This window comes from Petromyzon marinus, chromosome 32 (assembly GCF_048934315.1).
Source record: "Petromyzon marinus isolate PM22_M1 ecotype Great Lakes invasive population chromosome 32, UKy_Petmar_22M1.pri1.0, whole genome shotgun sequence".
Classification (NCBI taxonomy): Eukaryota; Metazoa; Chordata; class Hyperoartia; order Petromyzontiformes; family Petromyzontidae; genus Petromyzon; species Petromyzon marinus.
Genome location: NC_133698.1, coordinates 7333710 through 7360720, shown reverse-complemented (window position 1 = coordinate 7360720; position 27011 = coordinate 7333710). Strand labels below are relative to the sequence as shown.

Here is a 27011-nt window from a genome sequence, read left to right as displayed (position 1 = left end):
TGAACTCTGAAGCTGAGTTCAATTCCGGGCCCTGGTTAACATCAGTGGCAAGTGGTATCTGAATTGGTATTGGATCCTCCCTTAACCATCTCAAACCATCGTGGTGAAATGTTACAAATAAACCCAAGAAGGGTGGACTGTAAAAAGGCTGGAAATTCTTATTACGATATTTACTTTCCAAGCATCATTATCCCAAATTGCACACCATGTATTTAAAGCCTCCCTGTTGAGTCATATGCCATGTTCTGAATGTGCACTGCTGACCAGCGTACACATAATCTTGATTTTTAAGTGGATGTACAGTGCAAAATATCGAGTTTGAGGAACGCTTTAATTGTCTCTTCATATATTTATGTGAGCATCATCCTTATCAAGAGTAGGTATACAACAGCAGCAGTATGATGGGCCAGCCTTACTACTGTATTTGATTCCTGTAGTTTATTGTGCTACATAATCATCATCGTGAGCCATGATCTAACCACTGATGGAGGGAGGCCGTCGCCCATCCTTCACGGTATTGTCAGAATAAATATATTTGTTTATACCGGAGGAAGTCTATGAACTATGACGCTCTTTGTTACAGATGTCAAGTAAATATATCAGTTGGGGTGACACCACTGGAAAACATCTCGGAGTGTGCATTGTGGTGCAACAATCCCTCCAGCGACTTTTCAGGCAATGACCCTTATTCATGTGCTTTTCCTTTCGGTGCAAGTGTTATTGACGATTTGTTTTTGGTTTGGCATTTAATTTTTTTAAATTTAACCTTCCCCACAGATATTACAAAAAAGGAATCGATTCGCGCAATCGATCCGAGGTAGAATTCTTAATCGCGAGAATCGGATCGCGTCGAGTGGACTCGCTGCTGCCCCTGGTGTCGCCGCGCTGCATTGTGGGACGATCAGCTGTGATCCCCGCGCCGGGCTCCAAGCAGCGGCGACGGCGGCGGCGGTCGGCGGCTCCCGGTCGCTCCCGGTCCTCAGTTCCCCAGGACCCCCCCTCCCACCACCCCCCCCCAGGTCCCCCCCCAGGTTAACGGGGTCCAGGTAACGAGTTTCTGATCGCAGCTTCCCGTGTCACGAGGTTCGGTTCCCCCGATCCCGGGGTCCAGACCGCCGGTTAAGCGGGTCTCGGGGCTCCAGCTTAACGGGGTACCACGTCCCAGATTAGCGGTCCCGAGTTAGGTAACGGGGGTCCCAAATCCGCTTAACGGGTTCTAGTTCTCTGGGTAGGGGGTCCCAGTCCCGCGTAACGGGTCATAGGGTCAGGTTAACGTGGTCCAAATCTCGATTATCGGATCCTAGTGCGAAGTAACGGGTTTCTACCCGCGGTTAACGGGTCCCAGTTATCCCGCTAACGGGGTCAGAGTCCCGCGTAACGGGGTTCCAGGTCACGGGTTCTAGGTCTCCGGTTCCCAGGCTAGGTCCAGTATCTGGTGGTCTCAGATCCTCCGAGTAGTGGTCTCAAGCTCCTAGGTCATCGGGTTCCCCGCGTCGCAGGGCGCAGGAGCGTCACTCGTTCCTAGTCCCAGGACCCCAGCACCCCAAAGTCCCGACTTCTCAGCTGCTGGAACCAGGGCTCCCGGACCAGCTCTCTCGCCGCTCGGATCTCTCGGACCCAGGTCGCCCGGTACCCAGGGTCACCCGCAGAGACTTCGGCACCCTCGGCTCGACTTGCCACGGGGGCAGGGGGGGGGGAACGATGACGGCCATCCCCGAAGTGACGGTGCTGGAGGCGCCGGGCGAGCGGTCAGTGGCGCGTGGTTTGATGGTGGTGGTTGCGGCGGTGATGGAGCTGAAGTTGTCGGTGGCTTTGTGTTGTGGTCGAGCGAAACGTGTGGTTGGGGATTGGGGTGCCCCCTTTTTGTGTTGATGCGCGGCGGTGGGCGATGATGATGATTGCGGTTATTACGGTGATTGATGACGATGATGGTGGTAATGCAATTAAAAGATGGTCCCCGTTTAGTTTGCGATCGAGCGAGGAAACGTGCATGGGAGAGTCGCTGCGATGTGTGGCGATGGTGTAGTTGGTGATGATGGTGGTGGTGGTGATGTTTATGGTGGTGGTGATGTTTATTGTTGACGAAGTGGCTGTTGTTTTGTGTTGTGATTGAGCGAGACACGTGGATGCGAGAGTCGCTGCGATGTGTCGGTGCTGATGATGATAATGATGTTTATTGTTGACGAAGTGGCTGTTGTTTTGCGTCGTGATTGAGCGAGACACGTGGATGGCGTGGAGCCCGTTCGTGGCACAATGGCACTCAGTGTTTGCTACACGTTACTCTACACCTGTACACTAACACACTACAGACGTGTAATGCGCTAGAGTTAATACTTTTTTCTACAGCAGAGTTTACTGTGCATTGTTTACGGCATACATTATATACTTTGTAAGCAATGCACAGTACTGTTAACATCATTGTGTAGTAGCACTGTTACTACAGCTTGTGAGTGCTGGACTGACTGCGGGATTGCCCAATTCGCCCTCACTTAGGCTTTATGATTCGTCCATAGTTTATATTTTGCCACAATAGAGTTAGCACTTTGAAACAATGCACTGTTAAATGCACAATAGAGTGTATGCTTTGTAAACAGTGATGTATAATGATGTATTGTGTTCGATTTATTGTGTATAGCACAATATAGTGGTCACAGCACGTTCGTGCTCCAACGTACATCCACTGCAATAGTTTTGTACTTGACAAATGGGTTTGTAATGTTTAACTTTTATACTTTGCGAAGAGATTGCATACTTTACAATCGGATTTAATGATTTTATAACGCTCGCTTATATTACGCCTACAATAGTGTACACTGCCTCCAGTTTTATGTTTCGTCCACGATATGCTTATCTAAAGTGGCCTATATTTAGTCTAAAATAGAGTTAATACTTTTGTAAGTAATGCAGCACAGAAACGGTACTTACCGTGTGCAATGCTTTGCAATGCAGTGCACTGTGTAGATTTGAAGTATACCGCATGAATGTTGTACATTATATACTAGACACTTCATGCGTTAGCCCTTACAATCTACACTAACGTGTGTACAATATACAGTAAAGTCGACTTTATAGTCTACTGTGTAAATATTCCTTGTGTAGTAGTTGACATTGCAGCGTGCTGCACGGTACTGTGCAGTACTGTTTAGCCACATTATATTGTTCTGTACACAGCTCAATGCAAACATTATTCCTCTTTGTCTATGGTAATGTTACAATGACAATATTTAGTATACAATACTGTATACGCGACTAACTGGTAAGAATGTACATCATCTTTAACAAACAGTGTGTGACTACAGCACTGTTCTCCATTACGGCATTGCTGGATACACAATCGTACTGTGCACAGCACCAATACTGTACACTGTGTATACAATACTGTAATACACACCTTTGTGTGTATTACAGTATTGATTCATCACCTTTGTCGGTGATGATACGGCGGTATTGTACTGTATTGTTCCACTGTGCACAAAACGGTGCACGTACTGCGGTAGAATTTCACTTTTGCACGTTGGTGTGGAAATTCCACGTTGCTGTGGTTGGGGTCCAGTCTCTCTGTGTGTGTGGCAGGAATCACAGCGCTTGCCTGTCAAGTGGTGAATCGCCAGCAGGGAGTTTACTCATTTCACCAACCCCAAAGGTGTATATGATGTGTCAAGCCTTGACCCTGGCGAGAGCAACGCGTGCTTTTGTGGAGTTCGTTGTTGTTGTTTTAGCCACCCGCTCGTTGACGAAGCACAGGGTAAGTCGGGTTTTTTTTGTGAAGGTGGAGTTTAACACGTTAAAGGCTTTCGCGAACGAAACGGGAGGATTTCTCCACAGGTCTGGCAGCCGCCTGATGATGCCGGTTGTAATTACTGGCGAAACGTCGTCCTCAGATTAGCGATGTGTTGTGGCTTGGCTCTCCAAACACACCGGTGTTGCTGTACTAGTAACGCATTGGCACGTTCTGTTTACGTGACAAACCTTTACTAATCTTCTGTGTTGGGTGGTGGCCGGTTTGACGACACATATTTACACGATCTAACTAAAAAAACTTGTATTATGTTTGAAGGAGCATTTGTCGCTTGCACACTAATTAACGGATGTCGTTTTCTCTTTAAGGTTAGTCCGGTTTTTTTGTTTGGGGTGTGGGATTGGCTTCCTCTGTGAGCTTCATAGAATGTAAGTGGCGTAATTCACACTCGCCTTGTGGCGCTGTCGACTTATTAAAACAATTAAGTGTAATTGTTTAAGCTGGTACGCGTACTACTTTGTGTGTGTTGAGTGGCTAAAGAGTTTAGTGTTTACAGGTACTGTCTGCACCAGTTTCAGTTCACTTTTTCCTACTACTCCGCTCTAGTTTATTGCAAGATGATGTTTAACTAATTCTTTTCGTGTGCCAAGAGGAGTCAAGTGTTCTTGTACCCTTCACCGTTGACCTACGAACCCCGAGCTGACACCGATGGATTAGTCAACTGGTTAACACGACCTCCAAGGGATCGACTTTCCAAGCACTTTAATGGAAGTAATTAATTACTCAACCAGTTACCGGTTGACAAATGAGTTATCATGGTTATCCTGTAATTGGACAAAAGTCACGGCTGATATTGCCACATGGACCGTCAAACGGGGAGGTGTTGGGCATGGCTTCTTGGTGATATCTTCATCATCAGCCGCTAGCTTTGACGTTGAAAACATTACGACTTTTTGTTGATTTATTGACTTAACCCACTGATCGTTCCAGCTCTACAACAACAAAAAAAAAACTATTGACTAAATCACACGGAATGCACCAGTGTCTTGTCACATCTCGAGGCTAAGGATGATTGAGCCTGTATAGCGCTTGAAATGATGACCGTTCAGTAAACATTGTGATATCGGCTACCATGGGGCTACATTGTAGTCGGTAGAAGGCAGGTTGGCAAAATCTTTTATTGTATATTACGCCTATTTTTTTTATCCTATGTCTATATTCCCTGTCTTCAATGTCCAATGACCTGCTTGGCGAAATATGGTCAAAATAACCCCTACAACATGCAGTGTGGCGAGGCCATCATCCAGCAGTAGATTAATAAAAAAAGAGGACCGTGCAAGTAGTAAAAAACAATAATATTATTCCATGTTTTGGTCCGTATGAAATTGGGGGGATGTGCATGAGCCAGTGGCTTAATTTGCTTGAACTGTCACTTTGTAAGGCAAGACAGTGTTGCCTTTTTACAGCATACAGCTAAGCTGTCCGTTGGATTTTACATTAAGTAGCACAAGCAAAAGAACAAAAGCGAATAATCCGAACTGAGTATTTACTTATTCTCGAACGGAGGCGATGAGCTTGTGATTTGCTGAGAAGGTGTGGTCTAAATCCATCAGTGTAATCGACTTGGGTACCCACGGCTTACTGCCATCTGTGTGCGTTTGGTGTCTGCATTTTAAAGTTTTAAAGGCACACTGTCTGAGCGTGCCTTCTTTGTGCAGGGGATCGCTTCCTTTGTTGCGTTGCCTGGGGCGCCTCATGCTCTGCCCACATTCGGGCGCGATGGAGTGGGATTTGCCTATTCGTACGCTGCCTGGCACATCGAAAGACAAAGGTCCTTATATTCTAGGTTCTTTCGGTAAAGTGACTTTACCGAAAGAACCAAGAATATGAATCCCTGCAGTCACGAAAGCTTTAAATAAAAAAAACAAAGGTCCTTGTTTAGCCTCGTGGACTGCAACAGGCGAGTGCCGTTAGCAAGCACCTATTAAGGTCGGCATGGCACACAGAGGAGGAATGGTGTGGCCAAAACCATGAACGGCCGTCTCCTTCTTCCTGCTGCTACTGCGAATAGTCCCACACTACAGAATCTACCCTCCTTCTCCCTGCTGCTACTGTGAATAGTCCCACACTACAGAATCTACCCTCCTCCTTCTCCCTGCTGCTACTGTGAATAGTCCCACACTACAGAATCTACCCTCCTTCTCCCTGCTGCTACTGTGAATAGTCCCACACTACAGAATCTACCCTCCTCCTTCTCCATGCTGCTACTGTGAATAGTCCCACACTACAGAATCTACCCTCCTCATTCCTGCTGCTACTGTGAATAGTCCCACACTACAGAATCTACCCTCCTTCTCCCTGCTGCTACTGCGAATAGTCCCACACTACAGAATCTACCCTCCTCCTTCTCCCTGCTGCTACTGTGAATAGTCCCACACTACAGAATCTACCCTCCTCCTCTCTGCTGCTACTGTGAATAGTCCCACACTACAGAATCTACCCTCCTCCTTCTCCCTGCTGCTACTGTGAATAGTCCCACACTACAGAATCTACCCTCCTCCTTCCTGCTGCTACTGTGAATAGTCCCACACTACAGAATCTACCCTCCTTCTCCCTGCTGCTACTGCGAATAGTCCCACACTACAGAATCTACCCTCCTCCTTCTCCCTGCTGCTACTGTGAATAGTCCCACACTACAGAATCTACCCTCCTTCTCCCTGCTGCTACTGCGAATAGTCCCACACTACAGAATCTACCCTCCTCCTTCTCCCTGCTGCTACTGCGAATAGTCCCACACTACAGAATCTACCCTCCTTCTCCCTGCTGCTACTGCGAATAGTCCCACACTACAGAATCTACCCTCCTCCTTCTCCCTGCTGCTACTGTGAATAGTCCCACACTACAGAATCTACCCTCCTCCTCCTCCCTGCTGCTACTGTGAATAGTCCCACACTACAGAATCTACCCTCCTTCCTGCTGCTACTGTGAATAGTCCCACACTACAGAATCTACCCTCCTCCTTCTCCCTGCTGCTACTGCGAATAGTCCCACACTACAGAATCTACCCTCCTCCTTCTCTCTGCTGCTACTGTGAATAGTCCCGCACTACAGAATCTACCCTCCTTCTCCCTGCTGCTACTGCGAATAGTCCCACACTACAGAATCTACCCTCCTCCTTCTCCCTGCTGCTACTGTGAATAGTCCCACACTACAGAATCTACCCTCCTCCTTCTCCCTGCTGCTACTGCGAATAGTCCCACACTACAGAATCTACCCTCCTCCTTCCTGCTGCTCCTGTGAATAGTCCCACACTACAGAATCTACCCTCCTCCTTCTCCCTGTTGCTCCTGTGAATAGTCCCACACTACAGAATCTACCCTCCTTCTCCCTGCTGCTACTGTGAATAGTCCCACACTACAGAATCTACCCTCCTTCTTCCTGCTGCTACTGCGAATAGTCCCACACTACAGAATCTACCCTCCTCCTCCTCTCTGCTGCTACTGCGAATAGTCCCACACTACAGAATCTACCCTCCTTCTCTCTGCTGCTACTGTGAATAGTCCCACACTACAGAATCTACCCTCCTCCTTCTCCCTGCTGCTCCTGCGAATAGTCCCACACTACAGAATCTACCCTCCTCCTTCTCCCTGCTGCTACTGTGAATAGTCCCACACTACAGAATCTACCCTCCTTCTCCCTGCTGCTACTGTGAATAGTCCCACACTACAGAATCTACCCTCCTCCTTCTCGCTGCTGTTCCTGCAAATAGTCCCACACTACATAATCTACCCTCCTTCTCGCTGCTGCTACTGTGAATAGTCCCACACTACAGAATCTACCCTCCTCCTCATTCCTGCTGCTCCTGTGAATAGTCCCACACTACAGAATCTACCCTCCTCCTCATTCCTGCTGCTCCTGCGAATAGTCCCACACTACAGAATCTACCCTCCTTCTTCCTGCTGCTACTGTGAATAGTCCCACACTACAGAATCTACCCTGCTTCTCCCTGCTGCTCCTGCGAATAGTCCCACACTACAGAATCTACCCTCCTCCTTCTCCCTGCTGCTACTGCGAATAGTCCCGCACTACAGAATCTACCCTCCTTCTCTCTGCTGCTACTGTGAATAGTCCCACACTACAGAATCTACCCTCCTCCTTCTCCCTGCTGCTACTGTGAATAGTCCCACACTACAGAATCTACCCTCCTCCTTCTCCCTGCTGCTACTGTGAATAGTCCCACACTACAGAATCTACCCTCCTCCTTCTCTCTGCTGCTACTGTGAATAGTCCCACACTACAGAATCTACCCTCCTTCTCCCTGCTGCTACTGTGAATAGTCCCACACTACAGAATCTACCCTCCTCCTTCTCCCTGCTGCTACTGTGAATAGTCCCGCACTACAGAATCTACCCATGCAAGGTTGAGTCAACTTACAGGAGGTTTTAGATACCGTCACCGACGTACGCCATGGCCTTAAATAAAACGTGAATTGCCGTGATCGTTGCACACTTTATCCCTGACGTAGCAAAGGCAAAGGTTATTCATCTGGTTAATTACTGACTGTTGGGGCAGCTGCTGTTAGCGAGCACTTGTTGAGGCCAGCATCGAGCACAAGGCGGGTGTGTGGCCAGCACCATGCCAGGCCGTTTTGGGTGTCCCAAGTGCTGTTGGTTACACACCACACCTTATTTAAGGCTGAGTAGACCTAGAGGAAGCACAGGACCAGTTCAGGTATAACTCGCCATTGATGTTAACAGTGGCTGGGAGTTTAACTCAGGTTGCTTGTTTTGGAGCGCAGTCCATTGACTACTACTTACGTTCCCACAAAAACTTGAAAACCTGCATTATGGTTAAAAGTGTTAACGAATTAGCTTCGTCACTTTGTTTCTTTAGACTGTTTAAAATCTCAGTGGATATTTTATCAATTGTGTGAGGTTATATTACGTTTAAAAAAAAAACACGATTATTTGTGTACCGTTTATCATATGGTATTTTCCTAAGTGTGAGCATCACGTTAACTGTAGTAATCATTATAATGTTAGTCACGCAGAGACGCAACCGCTATTGCAGCCTTCATAAACCGGTGGGTATGAACCCATCGTTGGAATTAATTAAACTTTTGCACGATTGTTTTAATCTTGTTTTAGCAGATATGACATAATCGTAGCTGCCAGATACAATGTGTCTATTTAAATCTATTCTTGTTGAGTGTTTTATACCGTTCAGGGCACGACCTGGCATCAATACAGACAAAGGGGTTGAAAACATTTCTTGTTTTATTTTGAGAATGCCAGCTACAATGCCTTCGGTGCTTGTTATTAGTTTTCTTTGAATGTTTGTTTATTTAAACTCGTGTTATACTTTATTAAAAAAAAACTAAATTCCACCTTCGCTACATACCACGGTGTAAACCCATAAATGGAAATTTCACGGAGCTTTAATTCTCCATTATTGGCCTTGGTCAGACTTCAGGTGCTGGAATTCATCAGAAGCAAATCAGTGGCAGGCAATTGTCAGACTTAAGCAAGTGCGGGAGAAGTTAATTTAAGGCGTGATGTGTGTATGTTTGTTGAATTTTTTTCGCACCGTACATAGCCAACCGTGCTAATCGGATGTGTTGAAATTCGGACACGCTGACCTTCATACAACGTAGTGAAGCATAGTCATTCTGCTCTGAGTTTCTATATTTCTCTAATCCATTTGTTCCTTTTCCTGTCTCAATGTAATTCCAAGCAGCCTCCTCTCCCCTCCATGCTTCTGTTCACACTTTTCATAATTTGTAAAAAAAAATTCAGTAATGTCTACGTTTCTCATCCATGTCACAACAGGTAGTATGCATTGATTAAAACAATGTGCCCCACCACTAGATTTTTTATTTTGAAATGAAAAGCAAAGGAATGTACAGCGATTGCCTTCCAATGGCAGTTTTGACCTCCTGTCCCAGAAGCTAAACAAGGTCAGGCCTTCTTAGTATTCAAATTGTTGACATTGGTAGAAAATCTATCAACATTTTTCAAGAAGTTTTGTTGATAGCTTACTATACAATAATTTTCTACGCTATTTACCTTCCAGATATATTAAATGCGGGTAAGACTCCACTTTTCAGCACTGTTGGGGATTCCATGTGCCTACAGCAGCAACTAAAATTTGTGTATGACAATCGCCGTTGGATTTCCCACAAAGTGGCGCTCATCCTGGAGAGATGAGTGGCTCATTTGACCCACGTTTAGGATTTGTACCTGTGACCTTATTGCGAGCCACAAACTCTAGCCACCGGGCCACTCGGCCAGATCATATGAACACAAATGATGAGATGACTAACTAAGAATACCGATTTTCACACTGTGTTTTAATATTTCCTCGACATTACTTGGGAAGGGGGTGGGCGGCGGTATCCTTCATAATTGGGTTGTGGAATCGATGTATCCTTGTTTATGAAGAAGGGGAGTGTGCAGCTGCCATTTTTGTGTTGTTTGGGTGTCACCTTGCAGGTCCATGTTATTATGGAAGTTTGGGCACGTTGTATTTCGTGATCTCACATGCCTATTTTTTTGGGAGTCCGGGCAGGGCGTGTAGCGTCAAGTGTTTGCTTCGAGTGGGGCTTCACAAGAGGAATAGTTCAGCCCCAGCTACATTTATTCCGAGGTGCGTTGTTATGTGGGCGGGGGGTGAATCGAGAAGACACGACCAGCTTCCAAGGAAATGTTGATGGACTGCAGCTTTCAATCACACAGATCTGCACTGCCATGCGTTTCGACGTCACGGTGCTTTCTTAATTTCGTCAGGTTGACGTACCGAGTTCCGGGATAGCAAAAGTAATTAAAAGCCAAAACCCTTACGCACACTCTTTCTGCGTTGCCTTGGAGAATTGTGGTTAAAGCAAATATACAAAGGATTATTTTCCGTGTCTCAACACAGAACGTGTGTCTCTCTTCGGGCATGGAGGTGGCCCAGCGATAACGTGCTTGCCACTTGTTGTAGAGGTTCTCGGTTCGAATCCGGTGAATGGCTTGGTTATGACGGGGCCACCCTTTGCCAATCCTGCACTGACCTGTGTGGCGGAGTAAGGTCAAACAAACCAGGCGCATGACCATGGGGAGGCCTTCACCCAGCAGTGGATTGTTAATGGGCTGTGAATGTGGTCCGTCTGCCATCGCACTACCCGCCATACCAACCTCCCCCACCACGCTCTGCCGCCTATTTCGATCGCGGCCATTCAACAAAGAGTGACGGGGGGCGCCTCTTCAGCGTTGCGCTGCTGCCGGCCCAGTGGCGCATGTAACGAGTGCGGTGGGCGCCCCCCCCCCCCCGACACAGGCGAGTGGGAAATTTGAACCGGGAGGATAATGCTGCAAGGTCAGTTGCTCAGCCGGCTTCCTGCCCATGGGTGGCACACACGCCATGGCTCCTGTCTATCTCTGTAAGTGTCTATGAGCCTCTGGGTATCTCCATCTGTCTCCGAGTGTCTGAGTGTCTCAGTCGGCGTTGGCCACTGAGGGAGTGACGGGTTACTTTTTTTCTTGTCGCTATATGCTCCCCCTGTGCCGTTCCCGTTCCGTTGTAATTTGCGCTGATGCCTACTTTATTGGGGGCGATATAGGCTCATAAAATACAGATTGATTGATCGATTCCTGCCTCGTGCGCGTGTGGGCTCCAAACACGCTTCCTGGCAAATTCGTGCAGCAGAAGCTGTTTCTTCAATGTGGGAGGCATTGAAAAGCAGTCCTTTTGAAAGATACTTATTTTTTTTTTACATTTCCTCAAGAAAATGCATTTAAGAGAAGATGCATCTCACTGCATAAAGTATCGCTTCACGTATATAATAATACTTACGTATGTTAGGACCATTTCATCCATAGATCCCAATGCACCATATGTTACTTAGGCTGTGTGTCATGGTCTGTTTAATGATTTTGAAGATTTGTCTGTTACACACAAGGAATGAAGCATATGCATGGATTAAGTAACTCTTTCCAGTATGCAGCGCACAGACACTGAGGCAAATCCTTTCCGTGCTGGTTCATCTCCAACTTTTGTGCTGCCCTTTGATCAATTCTGCCAGTTTTCTGTAGTTCCAAATGGCAACGTGACCGCATACTTAAATTTCGCTCATATTGGACCATCTTCACAAGAGTTATCGTGACTCCGTGTGAACAGCAACAGATTGGGCTGAGCATAGGCACGGCTATGGGTTTTCCTTGTCAGAACATTGGTTCTGACAAGGAAAACCCATAGCCGTGCCTATGACGTTGGCGAGGCGCGTGCCACACGCAACATCCAGTGGCGAGAAGCTGCGAGGAGCAAGCACTTCTTGAATGTTGGTCCACACCTCCACCCCTTGTTTATGCCGACCTCAGGGAAGATTGCTGCACGTAAAAGCCGGGCATTGTGTGCGGCTTTCCGGCACTGCGACTTGGTGGGGGGGGGGGGCTTGGCCATGCATGAGAAGCGTGCAGAGCCACCGAAGAAAGGGGTCTTGTCTCGCGAAATGCTTTAATAATAAGTGCATTAATCATTGCTTTGGGGGTTTAGCCCCTGATTACCGTAGTGTTTCCCATGAGCGTGGGCTCCAGGCCGCTTTACAAGCAAACCTCGGTGGAAAAGGAGTTCGCACGACTGCATTTTAAAACAAAGATCCCCTGTATAGGCTACTCAGGTTGTGGGGGAGCAAGTGATGTCAGCGTCGATGTAGGGCGGCGCACAGTGGCATGTGGTGCGTGGTGTGGTCAGAGCCACGCTCGGCCCTCTTTGTCTCCCCCCGGTGATCTTGTTTGAACACCACACCGGGTAGAGTCGTGTGAGGCCAACTCGATCTGTGGGAGACACAAAAGCGGTTCAGATGGTTGTTACCGATTGTTGGTCACGTGAGCAGGAATCGGAACTCAGGTGGGCTTGGTTTGTTTGTAAGACGGTACACATCACTCCACCAAGACGACAACTGTTACACTCGCATTAAAGAGGAGTTTCATGGACACGCGAATAACAAGGCTCATCACAATTCACCCCTGCAGATATTTCGTGCACTTTCACGATTTGAGCGTCGCAATTTGATTCAATAATTGGTTTTGTTTTTGTCTTGTTTTTATTGCCTCGATTGAATTGTGTCAATTTTCTCTTGTCTCTTGCACAGTTTTGCTCGCTCGAAATTGAACATGAGCGGTACACTTTGCATAAAATCCACATGGCTGTAAGCACTCAATTCTCGAGTGCACGATTCGGCGCTTGTTTCGTGAGGATAAGAATAATTTCTTGTCGTTGAATAAACACATCACCTGCTCATAGCGACTGAACCGTCGTGTTGTGATAGCGGCGAGGAGCTTTGTGTGATCTTCGTCGCAAACCCTTAAAGCGTAAATTCTACCAGAAGCGCGCGCCCACCTTGCGCCTTCTTGCCGACGTTACACGGCGTTGTGTGCGCTGCAGATTTCACAAGCCTAATTAATACCGACGCATTGACGTAGACGGGCAATGGTCGTGGTCATGGACACCTGCTGAGATTTCACTAAAGTGTATATTTATACGTGCTGTAGATATGTGACTTTGGCATCTCTGACTTTAAATAGCTCCAACCTAGCGCACTGCCCGTCCAGATTCATAATCCCCCTCTTAATACCAATACCTGCGTTTACTCATGCGTTCTGCCGTGTCCTCCACATGTGCCCGCTTGCCACAATGTTAATCCTCAAGATAACCGTCCTTTAGTAATCTGACAGCCGCTCGGGACAGCCGTGCTATATATTCTGTGGCACCAAAGATTAGTGCTGTACGTTAATTTAATTATTTTCACGTCGCAGCTTTACCATGATATACTGACTAAACTGGCGTGGGCCTTGCAGCCAATTTCACCCAATCACTGAAATACCCGTGCGTTGCTCAGAACAGCCAAACGCTTTTGACTGGGTAGGTGCGACTCTTCATTTGCCGTTGATTTCTGTGACGCTGGGGTAGAACGGCGAGTATAAGGGTCATGTTTCGTAAAAGTTGTAGCTCTTTATATATGTTACTATTCTTGTAGGCGTACTTTCTAATTTTGTACGTAGCATCCTGAAATGTATCACATCTGCTGGCACCCTTGTTTTACCCTGTGCTATGCTTAAATATTAGAATTATTTTGATGGGAACAATGGAGAGTAAAGATACAAACTAGTGAACCTGACATATATCTTCATTGTCTATTTGTTCTGTACTGTCCGTGTTACGAAGCTTGAATTTATCTGACTTGTTATTCTGTGTACATATGTCAATCCACTGCTTGATGAGGGCCTCCCCATGCCGTACAAGTCCGTGGGGGTTATTTGACCATATATTTCCACGCTGGTCAGTGCGGGTTGTCGAAGGTCTGGAGCATAGAAACACAGTGCAACAATGGACCCATCCCAGCACTGTGCAGGCTCAACCCTGCTTAGTTTCCGAGATGTGATGTGAGCGGCACATTCCGGGTGATTTTTTTTATGCGTATCGTTCTGTCCGTCTCTGCTCTGTGCCCTATATTAACCGCTCTCTGTCACAGGTTTGTGGCGTATCTGTTTGCCTCCCTTTGTTTGACCATATGTCTGTGTGTCTTGTCTGGCTCCAACTGTGCGTGCCCATTGATCTGTTGTGGCCGGATTTGCAAGTCATTTCAGCTCTTTATTGCACAGGGTCACATGCCGCAGCAAATAGTGTGCTGCGTGTTCAAGGTATATAGAATGTGAAGGGAATCACGACTTGGCCACTGGTCATGTTGGATTGTACAATGCGGCATACAGGAATACTACATTGCAGCTTAGGATGGTGCCTTTATCATTGCTAAAGATTGTTCCATTTCTTTTCAATAAGTACCCTGGTGGTCACACCATTATGCGTTTTCATTTCTTTCGGCTGCCTTTCTATTACTGATGAAGTCTATTGAGTGATAATGTGTTATTCCCAAGGCATTGTGATTATTTTAGCTTTTAAATTATGGTTGATGGGTGTATAATACGTGTTTATTTTCTTATCCATGTTTGTCTTCTTGTGTCCATGGTGACCAGGCTTATTACATTTTTTATTTGGCTCACAAAATTTATTATGCATTGGAATGATTGACCTGACCCAATGACTGCACTAAAGAACAACATTATCATAAATCAGTGTTTGCAATTAGTGTAGTGTTAGTCAAAGGTCTGCCTTTGACCAAATCACCTGCAATGTGCCCGTCCTCATCAGATCTCTCAAGCTAAGCAGGATTGAGCGTGGATAAGTATAAATATATAACCAGACGACACACCTTTTCACGTTTGTCTCTCCATACAAAAAGTAAAAGTGTTTTATTTACGGATCCTTTTAGCCACGCAGGCTTCTGGGAGTGATTTTATTCAACAGCATTGGTTCAGCACAAGCAAATTCTGGAACGGTTTCAACAGGAAGTGTCTCATCAGCAGAGTCAAGCTTGCTCGAACCAATGCTGGTGAACTGCCACATCTTTGTAAAAAAAAATATGGTATTTTTGTATATGGTATTTTTGTAAAAAAAAAAAGTGTAAGCATTTTTACGTGGAAGTGGTGGGCAGCAGAAGGCAGTGCAGAAGAATCCAGTGTTGTATTGCACTTCCATCCTCCCACGTCTTTGCTCGGGTCCGCTTTCACCAGCCGGTGCTAACCAGCGTGGCGAAGTATGGTCAAGTAACCCACACGCCGTGGGGCGGTCCACATCTGATGGCGGATTTGCATGTATTTCAAGTCTGAAATAAAACACAGCACAGGCAGCTATGGCAAAACACGGTTACAGTTCTCGCCAAACCAGAGCCCCGATGCAAAGAAGCTGGTGATAGAGGCCTGTGCCAGGAGCCAGGTTACATACAGGGCTGTTCAGAAGCCAATGCAGGTAACTCCACGTCAAGGGAGGGCAGGCGATGCAGTGTCACGAGGGACGGAGCCTCCACCTATTATGGTAAAATCTGAACATGAAATCAGCGGCTCAAGGAGGATTTTTTTCTTCTTGGTTCTTTCGGTAAAGTCACGCAGAAGGGAAAATAATAAAATAATAAAAATAAAACATAATAAAATGAGACAGCGCTGTCTTTCCGACAGTTCTGTTTCTTCACCTGAGGAAGGCTACTTGTGTTGTGGCCCAAACGTCGTGAGAATTTTATTTTATTATGTTTTATTATTTTCTTATTTCCCTTCTACGTGACTTTACCGAAAGAACCAAGAAGATGAATCCCTGCCGTCACGAAAGCTTTAAATCGAGGATTTTTTTCTCTTCTTTTTCACTTCAAATCCTTTCTCCTGGGCTGCGCACGGCTCGCTGCGCTGTCTGTGCCACTTCCGATGACGGGGAAAAATTTTCTCCGCCGTGTAACTGGCTCGCACAAGATGTCTACAAAAATACAGTGCTGTACCTGTTAAAATTCGAATGATGAAAACTCGGTAAAAGCTTGTTTGTATTTAGTTGCAACACACTGTGTGATTGAAGCTCGGTGAACGTGTTTATTGATGGTTTTGTTTCGGTGAATGTTTATCCGTTTGGCTTGCAGGCATTTTGATTAGCTAAGTGTATTACAGCATATTATGAAATTACTTGGAATGAGCCCATTCTTGATAGATTATAGAAGCCCAGCAGGTGTGAGCCTGGATAGTGATTTCACAACAAGTTGTTATAGGCTTTGTTATGGGCAGCAGAGGACAGTGGAGGCACACTGTTGTACTGTGCTTCAATGCTTCCATATATATGCTGCTCACATTCACCAACCCGCACCAATCGGTGTGTGGTAAAGTGTGGTCAAATAGCTCCCGCAGCCCACATGGCATGAGGAGGTTTATTTTCTGGCATTGGCTTGACAAAAGTCTGCACATTTGCATGTTAGATGCTCATTAATCATGTTATCTGTGGCTTTGTTGGCTGAATATTTATATGTTTGGTTTGCTGGCATTTTAAGTAGGTAAATGGTAATGCACTGTTCTCTTGAGCTTTGGCGGCCTACATTGAAACCACATGTTATATTTATTTATTTAGTAATAATCATCATGATCGTTGTAATTTATCTAAAGCTGCATTGATTGGAGCTCTACAAATACACGTGACTGCCGTTGTGCGCGATGGAACACCACCTCCAGCGCCCACGTTGTGCACCCGTAGCGCTTACTTCAAAGCCCCAGCTATAATTTTCGATTTAAAGCTTTCGTGACTGCAGGGATTCGTCTTCTGGGTTATTTCGGTAAAGTCACGTAACTTTACCGAAAGAACCCAGGAGATGAGCCCCAGCTATGTTGAGACTGTGAGTAGTTTACATAACACATTCAAAAATAAAGCACTGAACCGCTGTGCAGTAACAGACGCAGGCAATAGCGGCGATAATGATGGTGTTGGGCATGATTGAGAGGTTTTCTTTTTTATCTTAGCGTGCGGCTGTTAGAGAGAGTGGAATTGTGAGACGCGCGAGTGCATCTCGCAGAGGTTCCATGCCTATCGCGTGACTTACTATCGGTCCGTGGGCTGTGGGTGGGACGAGGTGTGAGCAGTGCCGCTTTAAAACGTATCGGCCAAGTGCGTACACTCTGGGGAAGAAACGTCATTAATGCTGATAAGCGACTGCACAGATAGATAAGAGGGAGCTACAAACGCTTGGCTTTTGTAACAGTGGTCATTGATTTAATGAGTGACCTATCCCTACTTCGCAATCTACACTGATGGCACTGACTTGAGTTCTAGGGGGCTGTTTGGAGATTGCTGCGCTCAGGTTCATGGGCACACCGAGCGAATTCCTCATGCTCAGTCAGCCAAACGAAAGCAGCCCTAAAACCACAAGTTCAGCAACAGCTGTGTACCCCAATTCAGCACAGTACGTTACGATACAGTATAACCAATGGTGGTGTAATATATTGATATCTAACTGTTAAATAGCAAGCTATGTAAAAGGGAGCCTTCGGTGGCGAGATATCAGCTGCTTCGCTTTGTTTACAGGAGGTTGTGGGTTCGATCGTGACCCTGACGCCTGTATATTTGGAGTTTGCGTGTTCTCCCCTTGGTGACGTGGATTTTTCTCCAGGTTCTCCGGTTTTTCCCTCCACATTTAGAATCAACGTCACACGTTTAGAGTAATCGGCTGCAATATATTTCCACATGATAAGCCACTTTTTGTTGAGCAATCATTTGCATACTCTTTGGTTCTTTCGGTGAAAGTCACGTAGGTAGGAAAAAATAATAGATCACGACGTTTCGACCGCAACGCAAGCAATCGTCATCAGGTGTGAAACAAACACAGCAGGAGGACTGCTGACGTAGGAGCCAGATTGCTTGTGAAAAAGAGCTGTATAGCTCAGTGGGCCTTTCCTGGTAAAATAAAACATATTTTTTGTTAAGTTTATAGATTTATATTTATGGGTAATGTAACAAAAAAAATCTTGATATGCATGGCCAGTTTTGAAGCTGCCCTATTTAAAAAAAAATATATTAATTTGGTGTTTTCAATCTCAAATTGATGACAATTGTGCCGTTAGCACTGTGCCGCGCAACAAATAATACATTTGGAAATTGTGCAGAGCAGGTTTTGGTTCGTTCGTCACAGAGAGCACGTGGGCAATATTTTTGACCGAACTTCTCTTTAAAAAATCCTTATCTTTTACACCGTCGGGGGTTTCATTTCCCCATCCGCATAGTGTTATGAGATTGTCATATGGTAGTCAAACCGATATAATAATTTTTTTAATTTTTTTCCGAGGTTGGAATATGTCCAAATTGTGTTCAACGTCACATTTTACGCTATCGGTAATTTGCGTGCACTCATTGGTGACCGGGTCGGGACCGTCAACCTGTTCCATGCGAGAGCCAAGTTTAATCACGGCCCGTTGCATCCCAGATTTGAACCCGGCGTCTCGGTGGTGCTGGCTCAGTCTTCTGACCTTCAAGCAGCCAGGCCACCTTGGAACCGCTCTGCTGGACACAATAACACGTCGCCTCTTGTGCATGCTTGTATGCCACACCGCAGGTATGTATATATGTACGTTGAACTTCTTTCGCACCATACGTAGCCAACCGTGCTAATCAGAGGTGTGCGGGGAAGGACAACAAATAAAAAATAGCGGTTCTAAAGAAAATTAGTTTTCAATCTCGATTATTTAAAACTGCATGGCTCCCAGTGGCTACCAAATATCGGAAGGAAGAGCGTTCCAGACGGCCGCAGAAATGCATCTGAAAGTGCACGATGCGGTTACCGCCATTGTTGGATGGTTATCCAAAAGCCGCTGTTAGGTTGACTGGGGTTTGCGTGATGGTTTATGCTGCTCGACACGCAGCTTCCATCTGTTTTGATTTACTCGATATATATTTTTTCTTTTGGTTCATTACATTTATTTAAATGCAAAAATATATTGCCATTTAAGGAGATGAATCATCGTACTATATTCTCCAGATTGAAAAAAATTGTACCAGAAATTCAGACAAACACCCAAGGGAATAATAAAATGAAACCTTTGTGTGGGTAAATGCGACACAGGTAAATGTACAGCAATAATAACGCAGGCTGCGAGAATAGTAGTACAGAATTATGGTACCAATGTGAATACAGTGCTAACGTTGTGTTGGCGTGCACAACAACAGTAGCCGGGAGTCTCAGCACAGTTGCAACATTACCTGTACAGTATGTCGCTTGTAAAAAAATAATATTAAAATAAATATGTATGATCTTCTTTGGTTCTTTCGGTAAAGTCACGTAGAATGAGAATAAAATAATAAAATAAAATAATGTATTCTCATTCTACGTGACTTTACCGAAAGAACCAAAGAAGATGAATCCTTGCAGTCACGAAAGCTTTAAATCGAAATATGTATGAGTTTGTGGATATTCCTGGTCACATTCTTAAATCCCGTTGGCGTCCTTAGTTATCGAGTGGCATGTGTGTTACAAGTGGTATGCAGACCACGTGGCATGTAGATTGAGTGGCGTGTAGATTGAGTGCCATGTAGATTAAACGTGCGTTGGCTTTATTTAGCTGCTATAAATTCCCACGTGATCAGCCACTTCGTTAAGCTATCATTTGTGACCAGGTCGCTTCTGTTCAGTTCAGTTTTTCAGTTCAGTTTATTTTGGTATAGCCCTGTGAGCCATCCGGCTCTTGAATCGGGTGCAACCACAACAAACAAAAAAACAAACACGAACAAGAAAAACATCTGAAAAATAACTAAAACCTCTGGACTTTACCTGGTAAAATAAAAAGAGGCTAATATTTATTTATTCATGTTCAGTGATTTTCTTAACTTTCCTATACTTTGCATTCCAATGTGTTTTTTTTATGACTCGCCCCTACTGGACATCTGTGAAAAAAGAGCTTCATAGCTCATCGGATTTCTCCAGGATAAATAAAGACTCTGACTGAGAAACTGAGTGTAGTTGTAACTTGCGTGTTCAGGTGGCAATTAATGATTTTATTTCGGATCATAGTTGGTTTCATGTTTTTATTTAGATACTTTTATTATTCGGTGTGTACAGTATACAGTGCTTGACGTTTGTACATTGATTATTTATGTTCTCTGTGTGTGCCACTGATGATTCTGTACCACTGATGATGCACGTCACTGCACTCGTCGATTTAACTGCGATTAGCTCGGTTGGCTACGTACATATGCAGCTCAATGTACAAGGAGCACGTGCTGTGGCAGCTTTTGCGGTATAAATCCAACGCGTTGCTATTGTAAAAGCCATGTGCTGTGAACAATTTCAGCCTGATTATAATAAACTAGAAGCAGGCTTTGAATTCCCTATGCAAGCTGCGCGTGCTGTCATGCCATGCCTACTAGCGGGGTGGAATTAATTGCTTCCGGTTTACATTGGAGCAATTTAACACTGAATTTTGCACTTGTGCTCAGAGATCCAGTGTTGAACAACACCAATTATCACGCCTTGGCATCACACGATGTCATTTAAGGCTAAATAGCCCCGTTATTTCCATTTGTATTTAACCCTTCGTTGCTTACGTGGTTCGTTTCGCAACAAGTTGAGTGTGTCCACGTGTGTGTCTCATCGGTTTCTTGCGGTCACAGGGGGTAATGACAGGGGAATTAGCAAAGGAAGAGACGAGGGGCCACACGGGGCTAATGACAGGTTAAGGGACAGACAGGGCAACGATCTGGGGTCTACGAGAAGGATCGAGAATAGGGGCTATGGCCAAGTGATAGAATGGGACAGGTGGGGGAGCAGGGATCGAGAGTCATTTAGAGGGTTCGAGAGTAGGGGGCGTGGCCAAAGGTCAAGGGATGGCCACGATGAGGATAAAAGGGGTCGAGAGGAGAGGCTCGAGGCTGCTGTGGGAGTTGGGGTCTTCGCCTGTCAAGTGAACGTGTCTCAATAAAGAATCATCAAAAGAGCAGTGTCTCCTGGAGTCGTTACACATCTTGAGAAGAACTCCGTTTGTTCGCGGTGATTTGGGGACCAATATTGTGGATCCTTTTACCCGTGGGGTTATCCGCGGTTTTACTCCTCTTATCCAAACGCGTGATTGTTGAGTTGATGCATGTATCCTGACCCTATGGATTGATGTCGATGAATTGATGCTTCTTTCCACTCCTCGTGGATTCTGTGTGATGATTTAAAATACACTTATTGACATAAGTATTGACATAAATACACACGCAGATATCTGTGTATGTATTTGCGTGAAGGGGGGGGGCACAGTGTAGTGATTTTCGTGCTGCGCTACGAACCTGATGACCACGGTTTCATCCCTGCGTGTGTGCCTGAAGCTCACGGAAGCAGTATCTGACTCAGTCCTGCTCCTCCACCAGTTGACTCCGTTTGAAAATGGGTACCTGCTGCGGTGTTTAACCATTGGCACTGGGGAGACAAAGGCCGAGGACTGTGGGTCTGGCCGCACCACCTTCTCATGTGCTGCCCTTAATAGGTGCTCGCCAAAAAGCCATCCTGTCAGCAGCATTTATGGCTATTCACGCGATGTTTTATTGTTTTGTTTTTAAGTTAATGCCAAGCAAATAATATGCATGTTAATTCCCAAGGCTTGCGCAGGAGTACTTCCATCGAGGTCGCCTTGACATTTCTGTTCCTAAGCCTGTTGAATTGGAAGGTGCTGAATGTAGGGGGAGGTGGGGGGGGAGAACAAATAAATACACTAATAAAGTCTTCCTTTATTCATACACTGCAGCATCACAGGGAGCACTGCGAGTTGTGGTTAGAAGGTTTGAAGCCGCCACAGTGGAGTTAACGGTTTCGTGCCCTGGACTTGCAATCCAGAGGTCGCCGGTTCAAACCTTCCCGGCGCACGGCGGTCGGAACAACAGCACGAATTTCTTACATCTCTCCCACCTGCCTCTCTGCCCGCCCAGCAGTACGCTGAGAATGCGTTACGCCACGGACAGTCGGTCGGCGGGTCACGTGTGGTGGGGTCAAGTCGGAATCTTTATCAGAATCTTTGTTTATCCTTGGGGCAATCCGATGAGCTATGAAGCTCTTTTTCGCAGATGTCCAAAGTGTGTGCGTGCTCCCACCTCTTGCAAGGCATCTCGCCAGCGTGGAAGAGTTGCCCCAAATGCCTTCTAGAGAGGCTCTCTAGAGCTCTTTCTCATGGAGGCCCCTTCTGCAAGCAGTGGTCTGAGTAAGTAATTGTAGGGCCGCACCTTTTTATTTCAGTACCAGCACCGCAAATGCCAATGCACTTTGCCGATGATATAATTTCCTCAATGTTGTGATTCAAAACGAAGCCTAGCGTTTCAATGCAGAATTTGATGGCTGATACTGTAGGCCTGTGGCATCGTATGTATGTGTGTACGTTGATCTTCTTTTGCACCGTACGTAGCCCACTGTGATAATCGGAGGTGCACTACCTGATATCTTCTTCTTCTTTGGTTCTTTCGGTAAAGTCACGTAGAATGAGAATAAAATAATAAATTGATAAAATAAAATAACACAATAATATTCTCACGACGTTTCGGCCACAACACAAGCGGCCTTCATCAGGTGAAGGACGAGACTGTCTGGTAGGACAGCGCTGGAGTGAATATATCTATTAGATCACACTGATCTGCTTGATTTTTTGGTTTAATGATTTTGGCTCTAATCCTGAGGTTGTGAATTCATTTTTTTTCCACCAACAGCATGTGGTTTTGATTCTTATTGCCAGCTGCTGAAGACCCAATGATCGCTTGTACCATTGTACAACCAGCCAGAGAAATTACGTTTAAATGAGTCTGTCCTGTAGGAGTAGAGCCGCTGTCCTGCAGGAGTGGACAAATTAATTTGCAATAGTTTGATGGATTGTGACATCACACGACTTAAGTATGGCAACGTCGCGGGGAGGAATATATCCAGCAGTGGCTATGCGATGGCTGATTATGATAACGATGACTCAGATCGTTTGCATGTATGTGCATGCACGTGCTTGTATGGAAATGTATTATATTTGCGGTGAAAGTGAGATTGAGGATGCATGGACAGAGGCTTTACAAGTAGCACCACGCTTGTCCGTAAGCTCGTGTAGACCTTTGCTCTTCTCCCTTTGGTTTATGGCTGACTCGTGATGAATGGAGATGATAATTCGAGGTGGCTCTGTTTATGTTTGCATCACGGCTGGGGATTTGGTGGAATTTGGCCAATCGGCTCAAATTATTTTTTTGAGCACGGATTGAGATGCATCGAGCTAATTAAAATCTCGCCAGACGGAATAGTTTGTTTCAATTAATCGGGGATTAAACGGTTCACATCCGCAGTTATTTGATTAATAGTTGCGATTCAGAGGCTGCGATTTAATTCAACATTTAAAACTAAAATTGTTTAATGGTAGCGTCCCCTACTGGCTAAAGGGGTGACGTAAAAGCATGACATACAACGTACACTGTATAGATCCTATGGTAATCGCTTCCTACACACGTGAATCATTGCAGGCATTCCTGAGCTTAGGAATTGATATTAATAATAGTTGTTTTATATATTATAACTAGCTTTACTACCCGGCTTTGCCTGGGACTTGGATTCACCACGCCCGGCCGCCTTTGTCTCCCCAGTGGCGATGTTCACACACCACACCAGTTATTCGTTTGAGGCTGAGTCGACCTAGGGAAGACCCAGGACCAGTTCAAATAATAGTCACCGGTGGTGGCCATGAGCGGAATCGAACTCAGGTCGCCGGGTTCGTAGCGCAGCGCGCTAACCACTACACTACCGCTCCCCCCACAACAACAACAACCGCCATTCGCCACTAAGTGGCGGTGACGTCACCACGACGCTTGTGCCAGGCTATGTGCACCCTGAGGCCACGTGAAGTGTCGAACGCCCGCTGGCAGGAGGTCACGGGGCAGACCCAGGTGCCACGGGTCGACTGACTGAGATGACTGGCTGATGCACCACCTGTACCCCCTACTGTGGCAACCTGCTGTGTTTTAGCCACCCGGCGCTCCGCTCGTTGTTGTGATCGTCGCTCCTCCACCCTCCGATGTTGTTGGAGGGCGACTGCCTCCAACTGCCCAGTAGCGTCCTTCACGAGCCTCCTCCACAGAGGCCGATCTTGACACCGCTGGTACCAGTCATCGGCAAGTCCACTCAGCTCCACGTCCTCCTGTACCACATCACTCCATCTCTTCTCTAGCCCGTGCAACGCCCGCTTAGCCCCCTCAATCCGGCCGAACAAAAGCTGTTTTGGCATGCGGTGGCTGGGCATGCAGGCTACATGACCCAGCCATCGCAGCCTTCCCCGCCGGAGGAGCCCACCGATGGGACCTTGCCCAGATCTTTCAAGGATTTGTGAGCTCCTCACACAATCCAGTCCGGTTAAACCCAGGATGGATCGCAGGCAGGCCAGCCCAAATGTTTCCAACCGGCGAAGATGTTCCATTAGGGGGGTCCACGTTTCGCAAGCGTAGAGAAGGGAGGGAATGACCGTGGCCGAGAAGACCTGAAGCTTAGTGCGGAGCGACAGACCAGGTAGCTTCCACACAGCGTTACGCAACCGATGAAAAGATATTGCCGCTCGACTGATTCGTAGTGAGACCTCTGCTGTTAAACTGGAGCCAGTCATAAGCACACTGCCCAGGTATGGGAAACTCTCTCCACTCTCTCTACAACTGCCCCATCACCGATTGGGAGTTGTGGGGGTGGAGTGTCCGATGGTACAAAATACCCAGGCAGGTGCTTAGTTTTGGTGGGGCTGATGGTAAGGCCCCACCTCTTAGTGGCACGCTCCAGTCTCAGCAGCAGTGTCTCCAACTCCTCCTCTGAATGAGCAGCTATTACCAAATCATCAGCATACATAACGTGGTTGAGCAATAGGGAGCCATCCCTTGACCGCACCCAGGCATCGATCAGCCTTCCATTATATCTGTACCATATGGAGATTCGTCCAGTACAGCTATTGAAGGCTTCACGAACTACATGGTCAAAATAGATGTTAAATAATGTGGGAGCCAGAGGACATCCCTGTCGCACCCCAAGGTGTACAGGGAATGGCTCTGACTCCCGGCCACGTAGTTTTACCCGGGCCCGCTCACCATCATGAAGGTCCTTAATGATCGCGAGCAGAGGGTCAGGTACTCCAAAAGCACGAAGAACAACCCAGAGCCCAGGCCTGCTAATGGTATCATAGGCCTTGACCAGGTCAATAAAGCAGAGATGTAGGTCTTGTTGGAATTTCCTACACCTCTGCTGTAGCAGACGGACAGAAAATATGGCATCTGTGCAGGACCGCCCTTTCCTGAAACCGCATTGGGGCTCCGCAAGCCTCTCCTCAGCGTGCCTGGCAAGGCGATGTTGAATAATCCTTGCCAGGACCTTTCCCGGCACACTGAGGAGTGAGATGCCCCTGTAGTTGTTACAGTCTGTGCGGTCCCCCTTCTTAAAAAGGGGGACCACCAGGGCATCCTTCCAATCCTGCAGAACCCGTCCAGTGGTCCAGACTGTTGTTATGATGTCATATAGGGCAGTCTGTGCACAAACGCCGCCCTCCCTCAGCATTTCGCTTGGGAGATCATCTCTGCCCGCTGCCTTTCCTGGTCTCAGACTCTGGATCGCCTTCAGTACTTCCTCAACAGATGGCACCTCAGCCAGCCACTCACAGGGGGTGACTTCTTCCAATATTTGAGGCACCGCAGCCTCAGCAGGGTCATCCTCACTTTGTGCCACGATGTTTTCCTGGCTGAGGGATTTTCCCTCCCCCAGGACCTCACAGAAATGCTCAGCAAATCTGCAAACCTGTTCCTGGGGGTCGGAGATTGGGTCACCGTTTTTTCCCCTAATGATGGTAATAGGTGTGGCGCTGCAGATTACTTTTTTGATGGAGTTAAATAGAGATTTGTGATCACGGGCCACTGAGGCAGACTCCATCTCCTCAGCAACCCGCGACCACCACCCATCCTTACAGCGCCTCACGGCTCTCCGAACCTCCGAGCGAAGGCTGCGGTAAGCCTCCTCATTCTCTGACGTGGGATTCTGTAGCCGATGACAGTGGGCCTGTCGCTTTTTCTCAACCATCCTGAACACCTCCTCTGTCAGCCAGGGTCTCTGGGGAGGTCTGGACCGCGTACCCAAAGCAGCCATTGCAGCTGCATGAGTCACAGTCCGAAACCTTGCCCATTTACCCTCGACATCAGGAGGAGTCGGGGACGATGCCAATCCCAGCCGCAAGCGATGATGAAATTCTCGCTTGCAACTTTCATCAGATAACTGAGACCAGGCCACTTTAGGTTGGAATGGGGTCCTGGGTGTACACCCCACCACCGGAGTGGAAGAATGGCGGGCGCATCTTACAGATGACTGGTCGATGGTCAGAGGGCAGATCAGCTCCACGGTAGGTCCTGGTGTTAAGGACATGGGCTCGCATCCGCTGGTCCGTCACTATGTAGTCCAGCAGATGTTCTTGCTTGGACCCGGCATGCATCCATGATGTTGTGTGGATGCGCCGATGCCGGAACAGCGTGTTGGTAATTACAAGCCCATGGGCTGCACAAAAATCTAGCAGCCTCCTACCGTTGTTATTGAGCTGATCTGGCCCATGCCCTCCAATCACTCCAGACCAGGTGCCAGTATCATGACCAACTCGGGCATTGAAGTCACCCAACATGATGACTCTATCCCGAGGGGCCACTTTAGCCAGCACCTGTGACAGGAGGTCATAGAAGGCATCTGACTCATCGGCTTTGCCTGCATCCCTCAACGGATGTTCATCTTCGGTGGGGGCATAAGTAACCACGACCACCATTCCTCGCCTCCGGTTGATGGGAAGGCGAGCCCAAAGTAGCCTGGGGCTTACAGCTTCCCACACCTCACTGCCACGCTCCCACGCCCCCTTCATTCTTTTGTTCAAAAGAAGAGCCACAC

General features: G+C 46.8%; 1 protein-coding gene and 1 long non-coding RNA gene across 6 annotated transcripts in view; one reads left to right on the top strand and one right to left on the bottom strand.

Moving 5' to 3' along the window:
* The first annotated feature begins 840 nt into the window (after window positions 1–840).
* Window positions 841–27011, top strand: part of LOC116948121 (protein Aster-B-like) — a 137942-nt gene continuing 111771 nt past the window's right edge. For 2 of the 5 annotated variants that reach the window (XM_076071251.1, XM_032964506.2), the window contains exons 1-2: window positions 841–1748; window positions 18558–18686. In XM_076071251.1, the coding sequence (XP_075927366.1) occupies window positions 1702–1748; window positions 18558–18686 (176 nt within the window). In that variant the 5' untranslated portion in view covers window positions 841–1701. The remainder of the gene's footprint in view (window positions 1749–18557; window positions 18687–27011) is intronic. The other 3 variants (XM_076071250.1, XM_076071254.1, XM_076071255.1) reach the window with 3 other exon arrangements.
* Window positions 11952–17266, bottom strand: LOC142929627 (uncharacterized). Its single transcript, XR_012945817.1, has 3 exons — window positions 17181–17266; window positions 15253–15440; window positions 11952–12552 (listed from the first exon to the last, which is right to left on the bottom strand). It is a non-coding gene; the product is annotated as an uncharacterized LOC142929627 (long non-coding RNA).